Genomic DNA, 11166 nt, shown 5'->3' with positions numbered 1-11166 from the left:
CTGTTGGTTTGGAACTGCGCTCTGTTTCAGTCACACTTGATTCTGAGGAACTACTTTGTTTGGCGGAAGAATAATATTTGTACTAATATAATTACAACTTATTTGTGTTTTATTTTATAAAATCCCGCTAACGTTATGCATATGAAGTAACCGTTTTATAAACGCAATAAACCCCTTGAAGCGTTGGGTTACCAGTGCATTTTATAACAGCTAAGGGGGTTTTAGGCACTCCGCTTCGCGTCGTGCCTAACAACGCCCCTTAGCTGTTATAAAATGCACTGGTAACCCACTGCTTCTTGGGGTTTATTGCTTTAATCTGATGTCATATTTCAGCACATTCCTGAATCGACTGTTTTAATTAGGGGTGGGCCGATCCAATACATTGGATGGGATATTGGGTCAATCCGGACCTTTTTTGCTGGATCGGGTATTGGAAAAATGGGGCCGATCCAAATCCGATACTGTGCATTACTTGTGGTTGTTACTTTCATGCTACAGAAAAGTAAAACTATTATAAAAGCACCATAAATGGTATTATACACTATATTCAAAATCTTCCTAATATATTCAACAGCCTTATGCGAAAAACAAATGCATATATGAAGATATTTAAGGTCACAAAAACTGAATGGTTTGGTGTTCGCCGAGTTAATACACTGGAGTAGCGTGAATTAAATATGTCACACACACGCACGCACGCACACACACAGACACACACAAAAGCCGTATTTTAAACATCTGATTAAAAAGTCTTTCATGTTGTGACAGTTTGCGCAATTAAGTAAAAATGTACTTGAACAATTTATTTGCTCAGTCGTATGTCCACTCAAAAACAATTAATAAATATTTAAGAACACTTACATTCTTTTAACTTATATCTCATTAAAAAAAAATCACTTGACATGATATTCTCCTGATTTTGTGCAACATGTTTTGTGTGTATGTGTGCATATATATATATATATTTATGTGTTTATACACACACAATTCTAAATGGATCAAGAAAAATACTAGTATTGGATCGGGATCGGTCGATACTCAGAATACAGGTATCGAAATCGTATCAGTAATAGAAAAAGTGGATCGGCCCGGCCCTAGTTTTAATGGTTTGGTGCCAAAAACTGTTATATTTTAGTAAATAGGATGTTTTCAGTTCTCAAGCTTGCAGTATGTTCATTTAAGTATGATGACCTCTTATATTACAGAATATCAAGTTCAAATAAATTTTTTGATTCACTGCCCCTTTAAATGCTGGTTTTGATATGGTTTATCTATTGCTGAGAACTGGTACAGATGTAAGAACCTTTTTTGGCCCCGGTCTGTGTGGGCTATTAACCGGTTGAGACCTGTGCCAGTTGTGGCCCATGTGTGGCCCTTGTCTGTAATCCAGATCTGGACCACTGTAGGGCCGTCGTTCTTTGTAGGCCGAGAAAAAAACTGTCTGTGTGGGCCTGAAGAAAATTGCTATGTGGGTTTACACTATAAGAAAAAAACTTTTTTTTAAGAACCTTTTGTGTCACAGAACGTTTCTAGCCTAGCTAACACCAGACCAGTGTCATAGAGAATGACACATGGTCTGGAAACCATATGCTCATTTTCTCGTATTTGAGGCGTGGTTTACGAATGCCCAGAGGCGTTTATTGGGCACTACGAATGTCTATCAAAAGCATCTGTACGTAGCTCATAGCCAATCATTTCAATTATACCAGATGACGTATGTAGAGTGACATCAATTTAAAAGTAAATGACTTTTATTTTGTACGAGTGCAGCTAAAAGCTATGCAACTTAAACCGGTAGCTGTATATTGTTTTGAAAAGCAACACATTTTTGTGGCACTATGACAACCACAGTACAGGCATAATGACAATATGATATTAATAAATACCACTTACCATGTATAAGTTAATTGTACTTCGTCGATGACGATGCCTAGCAGGTTGGTCCTATAAAACTCTGTGGTTATCATGTCTTACCATACACAAACATCCTTCTTGGATATGAAATTGTTTAACCCCAAAAGTTTCTCTTTTTTTAATAAACTTGCGTTCAAAACTACTTAGAACACTGTCTAAGGCTGCATTGAAAAGTAACTTCGCATCTGTTGCCGTATTATAAAAAAAATAACAAAATGCTTCGGTGTGTCGCATAGACGTCGTCATCGTCTTGCAGCCTCCTCCCCATTCTGTGATTGGTTCCCTATTTCAGGGGCAAAAAAGGGCCATAGTTTCCATGCTAGACTTGCAGCGTGAATAAATTTGCGCGCAAGGCAGCATGGGGAAACCCAGGCTAGAATGTGTGTGCAAACTGACAAGGATGACGGCATTGTTATTTACTGGCAACAGTTTGTTCAAAGATAAATTAACATTAAACATTAACAAGTCTTTATCATTACAGAATAAAACTATAAAAAACAGCCTCATGCAAAGCATTCTGGGAACCAGAAATCCTCAATAAACCTTTTTCTCATTTTTTTCCTTTAGATTTTAGCTTTGCCTGAGGCTGTTATTTTAGTTTTATTTTGAAAGTACACTTTCAAAAGCTGTCACTGAGTAGTACCCTTTCACAAAGTACATATGTGTTGCTAAAGACTGCATATTAGTACCTCAAAAGTACATACTGTTATCAAAAGTATGCATATCTGTACCGAGATGTACATATTTGATCCTTTTTAAAGGATACCATCCCAGCATGTTTTGTAAGTGTAGTGTAATTTTGCTGTGTCTGTAAAATGCCATCTTTTGAATGCACGCTTGACACTGAATCAAAAGACAACGATATAAAGGATACATACTTTCCTAAATTACAACTTGTTTATATTGTTAAACATTGTTAAACATATTATTATTATTATTATTAATCTGGAACTAGCAGTATATCTCAGTGCCTAATAAACTGGGTTGATCAAGGGTTGGAAGGTTGAAAAAGTAATCATAATGGCATGAACCAATCCATTGGAATGTTAAAGCAACACTATGTAGTTTCCATGTAAAAATGACTTACAGCTCCCCCATGTGGTTGAAAAGCGCAACAGTGCCTGGTATCAGACACTATTCTGCAGGCAGGGGGAGGGGCGGGGCTGTGTTTCCTACCCTCCACCGCCACTTTCAGAGTGTGCTTGTAGCAGCTAGGAGGCTGCTCAGGTTGCAGCAACAGTACAATTTGTCCAGTTAAAAGTTGTTCTATCACTGAAATAATTTTAGAGACATTATTTAAAGGTAAAAAAAACTACATAGTGTTGCTTTAAAGTGTGAGTCAAGTGTGTTTAACACCACTTGGAAGGGGGTAAAGCTCTGGATGTCTCTACTAGTCATACTGGTCCTTTGTTCATACTCTCCAGGGGCAGGATGGTAGTATTGTCAGTGAGCTGAGGTTGATCCTGAGATGTTGGCATGTTGTGCGCAGCTGATGCACCCAGAGTGGCATATGGTAGGTGGCAGTCTATGTGAAGGAATGGTGGGTAGTGCTGGCGATAACAGATGTAGGCAAACAGAAGGCCGATCACGCCACCAACAAAAGCATCTGTGAGAAACAAATTATATAACTAAGTATAACATGTTCATTGGATTTATTTGTAATCACTTTCAACCTATCCTGCAACCCATAAGATTGTTTTGGTCGTTTGTCCATTCTCCCAAATACGACCAACAGATGCATTTACTAAATTAGCGGCTTTACCGGCAGCAGGTTAAACTTAATATATTAGGGTATGAAATTATATATTGGGGTATAATTTTGCTATGATGAAATGTATTGGGATATGCTTTTGGATTTTAATGGCCAAGATTAATTGTATTTTATTAGACATTACACTATTCATACATTTAGGGCAAAAACGTACCCATTTATTTATTATATGATATAAAACCCAGCACACAAAACAATCACAACTTTTTTTTAATATTCCAAGTCTACCGAGGTCAATCAATAATTTTATATGAAAAAAGATGCAAAAGTGATCACAATCCACTAGGGGTGACCTCGAATAGTCGAAGATTCAATGCATCGATAGGAGAAGCCTGACTACCAATCTCATAGTCGAATCATCGCAGATGTGTTATGAAATGAGGATCCTTTAATTTTAGCTGTTTATGGGTGCACATTATCCGATTTCACATATAACAGCTTTCTCCCAATATATTAATATACAGCCTATTATGATAATGCTATGCAAATAATATGTGAAGTAGCTTTCAATAAATAAAATGCGTTAATAAATCTAACAACCCCCTGACAGGGCTACACTTCCATATGCAAAGAGGTTTACAGGTTAATAAACCTCTGCATTTAAAAAGACAAAGCTGGCAATTCTGGCTATACTTTCGTTATTTTTATAACAATTTTTTTTTAATTATTATTATATATCACTTGGGGTTATCTGATTTAACTATTTGGCTTGTGTTTTGTTTCCGTGCCCTTCAGGCATTTTGCACATATTTGTTCTGCACTTTGTTACTTCTGACCTTATTTTATTAAAATAATTTATTTCTTATAAACGTAAATTCTGATCTAATTGAAGTTAGTACATTTTGGTTGTATTAGTGCTACGCCATGGTGCTGGCGAATGCAATTTAGCCGAACGCGCTAGGTGCTCTCTGCGTGTCAAATTTAGGATCATATTTAGGAGTTCATCAAACTAAACATCAAGAAACCTGATTTTTATACAGGTATATGTTTTAAAATGTATTTGATGATGATCTTGTCCAAAGTTAAACTACAAAACGGGTAAGCTGTTTCTTTACATTTTTGCAATGACAAAAAAGAATTGCACCGAACCTATATTTATGCCTGCCATGACTGTCTCTCTTGTAATTCAATATTATGGTCGGTGTTCACTTTGAAATGATAGAAAAGAGATTCCTGAAACAAATGATATAGGAATCATCAGGTTTTTCTGTATCTAAAGTGAAAACAGAGATTATCAAAGTCAAAGTAAGCAAGCAGGTATTTCTGTGCAAAATAATAAAGCGTAGTGTCTCAAACAAATCATTAATTTCAGTGTTTTTCTTGTTATAAATTAACATTTAAGGAATTGTATATAAATCGTAGTTTTTATAATTTACAGTAACAATTAGGGATGTAACGGTATCAAAATTCCATGATACGGCAGAACCTCGGTAGACAGGCCATGGTACGGTATTTATTGAAATGTTTAAAGGGGAAAAAATGAAGACTTGGAAAAAGTGCCATAACTGCTTATTAAACAATTACTGATGAACAATTAACCATTTTATCTCTAATCATAACTGTAGAGATATTAGTTGGGTTACGTAACCTTAAACTCCCTTTAAAAAAATAATTGCACCAGCTGGACCTTGACTAAGGTCACATATATTTTCACATCTATTTTTTTTTATTTCTTTATGCTACCACCTATCTACCTCGTAGATTAGGTTTTAATTTTAAAGTGCAAAAAAGCAGTCAAGTAAGTTTGAAACAGGAACTTCCAGTGTGGTGTTTTCAATTGTCATAACAAGGAAAAGACAATTAGACCATGTCATAAAATTGTAAACTTTTAACAACTCATAAAAAGAAAACTTTGAAAACAAAAACAACAAAAAATATAGCTGTAGACAGCGATACGGGGCCAAGCAACAATGGTCCTGCAACACGCAACGAAGCTGAAAGGACATGCAATTGAAGAATGCAATGTAGCAGATATGTATGGGAACTATCAGCACACAGGACTCAGAGATGAGAATGAACATAATGAAAAAATAAAAATTTTGAAGTATAATATTTATGTGCATGTTGAAAGAAGGACCGATTAGTCCAATGCTGACCTAGAAAACAATTGAACCACTAAAGCATCATACATGTTACACATGAGACTTAAACCAAAAGAGCACAAACGAAATAATACCTGTTAAAATAATAAAGTAAAATACAAATAATGAATTGAAGCTTTTGACTCTAAAGTAAGAGACTTCAATTGCTGCCCTAGCCAGGATTTGAACCCATGATCTCCAGGTGTCATGCCTGTCACTCATCTGGTTGAGCTACAGGGGAGACATACATTCTGACAGCTGCTTAAGTTAGATTGCTGAAGTGACAATGTGTATGTTCAAGTTTGGAGAGATTTTTCTCAAGAAGAGAATATTTTTTAAAACCCCTGTAGGTAGTCAAACCTGTTCGAACATTTGACTCTACATGACACAAATTTGTCAACCATTTTGATTGCCGCCGTATGGTGGATTTGAACCCGCAACCTCTGGATTTCATGCCCATCACGCATTTGGTTGAGCTACTGGAAATGTATTACTTTTGAACAAAGATAAATATCAAAATTATGTTTGGTCATTTCTATGTGGCTCGGTCCAAAGATAATCTGAGCCAAATTGTGTAACAATTCAACAAACACTGCAAAAGTAGTAGCAAAAAAAATGAATACTGTACTTTTCAAAATGGCCGCTACTGCATATTTGAACTGGTGATGATGCTTGGCCACCAAATTACTGCAAGCCGTGCAGAACATGGAAAACAGACTGGTTGAGAATAATAGGTGAGAATAAACTCAAAACAAATATTAATAGAAAAACATAACACATGCATCAGACGGGATTCGAACCCTCAACCTCTGAGTTTTGATGCATGCGTTTAGTAGACTGCGCTACACAGGCAGTGTAGCTAGCCAAGGTTTTCAGAGCTGCAAGCATTCAAATGGCCCAATCAAGGAAGGTGCAGACATGACATTGCAGAGCAGAAATAACAAAATTACAATTTATATGAGAATCAGATAGTTTAAGTGAGAACAGTTAAAGTTTAAGTCAAGAAAAACATGTTGTATAGGAATGCACAACATGTTATAATACAGTCATAATAATTTTAATGAGACAATGTCACAGGGACAGTCAACTTTGGACAGGTATTTCTCGGGAATGGCAGAGAATATCAAAAATGTGTTTGGTCATTTCTGTGCGGATTGCTCCAAAGTTTATGTGAGCAGAGCCTGGCATATAATAGACTTAATTTGCAAAAGTAGTAGCGAAAAAACTACTTCACATATAATATGAAATAAGACATGAACAGAATGTTGAAAACTGACAAATGAGATATCGTTGCAATCGACATAAACCAGTGAATAAAAATTCACAAAGAAAATGAATATCAGACAAAGTTTTCAGAAGTTATGGGCTGTTTTATATAGTTTATGAACCCTAGGTGGCGCTGTCTTCAGATTTCCTAGGTACCTTTAGGACATCATACCAATGCTTCCTACCGATTTTTGTGCCGATACATTATATAGAATAATAGTTATCCCAATTTAAAACAAAATTCAAAATAGTGTACAGGCGGTTTGGTATTTTCTGGCATAATATATATCGACAGATTTGTCATGAGCCAAGGAATCCATAGACACCAAGATCATAATTTTCTATCAAACATTTCAATAGTTATGGGCAAAAATTGCCATTTTTCATATCTCATGACCCATAGGTGGCGCTGTCCTCAAATTTGGCATGGTACCCCAGTTCATGGTCCTTATGAAGGGTACCAAGTTTCATTTCAATTGATCAAAGAATGACCGAGATAATGACTCAGAACGAATTTTGGGTCGACATCGATAAATGTACGCATTTATAACTTTTGAACAAAGATAAAAATCAAAATTCTGTTCGGTCATTTCTCTGCGGCTCCGTCCAAAGAAAATTTGAGCCAAATTGTGTAACAATTCAAGAAACACTGCAAAAGTAGTAGCAAAAAAACTGAATACTGTACTTTTCAAAATGGCTGCTACTGCATTTTTGAAATGGTGGTGGCGATTGGCAACCAAATTATGACAAGCAGTGCAGAACATGGAAAACAGACTGGTTAAGAATAATAGGTGAGAATTAACTCAAAACAAAATCTTATTAGTAAAACATAACACATGCATCAGGTGGGATTCGAACCCTCAACCACTGAGTTTTGATGCATGCGTTTAGTAGACTGCGCTACACAGGCAGTGTAGCTAGCCAAGGTTTTCAGAGCTGCAAACATTCAAATGGCACAATCAAGGAAGATGCAGACATGACAATGCAGAGCAGAAATAACAAAATTACAATTTATATGAGAATAAGATAGTTTAAGTGAGAACAGTTAAAGTTTAAGTCAAGAAAAACATGTTGTATAGGAATGCACAACATGTTATAATACAGTCATAATAATTTAATATGACAAAGAGACAATGTCACAGGGACAGTCAACTTTGGAGAGGTATTTCTCGGGAATGGCAGAGAATATAAAAAATGTGTTTGGTCAGTTCTATGCGGATTGCTCTAAAGTTTATGTGAGCAGAGCCCGGCATAAAATAGACTTAATTTGCAAAAGTAGTAGCGAAAAAACTACTTCACATATGCTATGTAATAAAATATTAACAGAATGTTGGAAACTGACAAATGAGATATCGTTGCAATCTGCAGAAACAAGTGAATAAAAATTCACAAAGAAATGAATATCGGACAAAGTTTTTAGACGTTATAGGCTGTTTTATATAGTTTATAAACCCTAGGTGGCGCTGTTTTCAGATTTCCCAGGTACCTTCAGGACATCATACCGATGCTCCCTACCGATTTTTGTGCCGATACATTATATCGAATAATAGTTATCACAATATATGACAAAATTCAAAATGGTGGACAGGCGGTTTGGTAATTTCTGGCATAATATATATCGACAGATTTGTCATGAGCCAAGGAATCCATAGACACCAAGAGCATAATTTTCTATCAAACATTTCAAAAGTTATGGGCAAAAATAGCCATTTTTCATATCTCATGACCCATAGGTGGCGCTGTCCTCAAATTTGACATGGTACCCCAGTTCATGGTCCTTATGAAGGGTACCAAGTTTTATTTCAATTGATCAAAGAATGACCGAGATAATGACATCGATAAATGTACGCATTTATAACTTTTGAACAAAGATAAAAATCAAAATTCTGTTCGGTCATTTCTCTGCACCTCGGTCCAAAGATTATCTGTGCCAAATTGCGTAACAATGCAATGAACGCTGCAAAAGTAGTAGCGAAAAAACAAAATACTGTACTTTTCAAAATGGCCGCTACTGTAATGGGTGGAGTCTTAATGTAAGGTGTTCATTGTAATGAGCGCGAGGAGAGCAATCAGATGTACTAAGTAGAATTTTTGTTGATCAAATTATTCTAGAGTTATAACCATTTGAATATTGAATTTTTGAAGTGTTGGTGGCGCTATAGAGTTAATGCTAGAGACCCCATATTTGGTCACATAACTTTTTAGGACCACCACTACAAGTGTGGCAAATTTTTTTCATTTTCCTATGTACGGTTCATAGGGCTGCCATAGACTCCCATTGGGGAAGAAGAAATATAATAAATATAGCTGCAAGCAGCGATTCGGGGCCAAGCACCATCAGCGCAATGAGCACCCGAAGCACAGCAAGAAACATACAACCTATCAATCAACCAGGGCGAATTGACCACCCAAGGTGCATCAAGAACACAAAGCGCAGCAAGTACCCAAAGCGTTGCAATGACAGAGCAGAACCACCGCAGTGCAGAGCAGCAACAGAAAACATGGCAAGAATAGAACATATGTGAACTACAGACAGGTCAGGAAGAATAGGTGGGAAAGAACAAAACTTTTAAAGAAGAAATTAACACCTGCCTCAGGCTGGATTCGAACCGATGAACTCAGGATCTCTATGCATACGACTTAACAGATGCGCCACTCAGTAGACACAGCTCAAGGGTCAGCAGAAAAGAGCTTACATGCCAAAGAATTCAGAAGTTATAAGCAATTCGATAAGAACTGTTATAGTTTATAACCCCTAGGTGGCGCTGTACTCTGATTTCCTCAGGACATCATGCCGAAGCTCCCTACCGATGTTTGTGCCGATATATCCGATACTTCAAAAGTTATAGCAAATTATCACAAATTTCAAAATGGCGGACAGACGGTTCGGTCAATCACGGCATAATACATATCGACAGATGCGGCATGAGGCGAGGAATCCGTAGACACCAAGATCATAATTTTCTGACAAACGATTCAGAAGTTATGCGCAAAAATAGCCTTTTTTCCTATCTCATGACCCATAGGTGGCGCTGTCACCAAATTTGGCATGGACCCCCAGTTCATGGTCGACATGAAGCGTACCAAATTTCATCTCGATTGATCAAAGAATGACTGAGATACAGCTTCAGAACCAATTTTGCGTCAATCTCGTTAAGTTCACGCATTAATTACTTTTAAATAAAGAAAAATATCAAAATTCTGTTCAGTCATTTCTATGCGGCTCACTCCAAAGATCACATGTGCCAAATCTCATAAGAATTGAACCAAATTTGAAGGAGGAGTAGCGAAAAAAAGAAATACTGTACATTTCAAAATGGCCGCTACTGTAATGGGTGGAGTCTTACTGTAAGGTATTAAAAACAATAAGCATGAGGAGAGCAATCACGTGTACTAAGTAGAATTTTCATAGAGCAAATGGATCATGAGTTATAACCATTTGAACATTGAATTTTTGAGATGATGGTGGCGCTATAGAGTTACTGCTAGAGACCCCATTTTTGGCCAAATGACTATTTATGACGACCACTACAACTGTGCCAAATTTCATCATTTTCCTATATACGGTTCATAGGGCTGCCATAGACTCCCATTGGGGAAGATTAAGATTAAGAAGAATAATAATACTAACAGAAACAATAGGTGCCACAGCACCATAGGTGCTTGGCCCCTAATAATAATAATAAATATAGCTGCAAGCAGCAACACGGGGTCAAGCACCTTCGGCGCAATTCACACACAGCACAGCAAGCACACAAAGCACAGCAAATTCACAATGCACAGCAAGTACACAAAGCACAGCAATTACACAAATCACAGCAGGCACACAAAGCACAGCAAGCTCACAAAGCACAGCAAGCACACAAAGCACAGCAAGCACACAAAGCACAGCAAGCACACAAAGCACAGCAAGCTCACAATGCACAGCAAGCACACAAAGCACAGCAAGCTCACAATGCACAGCAAGCACACAAAGCACAGCAATTACACAAAGCACATCAAACTCGCAAAGCACAGCAAGCACACAAAGCACAGCAAGCACGCAAAGCACAGCAAGCACACAAAGCACAGTAATCTCACAAAGCATAGCAAACTCACAAAGCACAGCAAGCACACAAAGCACAGCAAGCTCAC

At 37.1% G+C, this 11166-nt stretch overlaps 1 protein-coding gene across 2 annotated transcripts in view; it reads right to left on the bottom strand.

Annotated features, from left to right (window-relative positions):
• Positions 1-307: 307 nt before the first annotated feature.
• The window catches only part of plpp4 (phospholipid phosphatase 4), a 220873-nt gene continuing 210014 nt past the window's right edge, over positions 308-11166 (bottom strand). For both annotated transcript variants that reach the window (XM_065249199.1, XM_065249209.1), the window contains one exon: positions 308-3520. In XM_065249199.1, the coding sequence (XP_065105271.1) occupies positions 3309-3520 (212 nt within the window). In that variant the 3' untranslated portion in view covers positions 308-3308. The remainder of the gene's footprint in view (positions 3521-11166) is intronic.

Source organism: Paramisgurnus dabryanus, chromosome 20, assembly GCF_030506205.2.
Source record: "Paramisgurnus dabryanus chromosome 20, PD_genome_1.1, whole genome shotgun sequence".
NCBI classification, from domain to species: domain Eukaryota; kingdom Metazoa; phylum Chordata; class Actinopteri; order Cypriniformes; family Cobitidae; genus Paramisgurnus; species Paramisgurnus dabryanus.
Note: the sequence above shows the minus strand (reverse complement) of the source record. Positions and strands in the feature narration are given on the sequence as shown.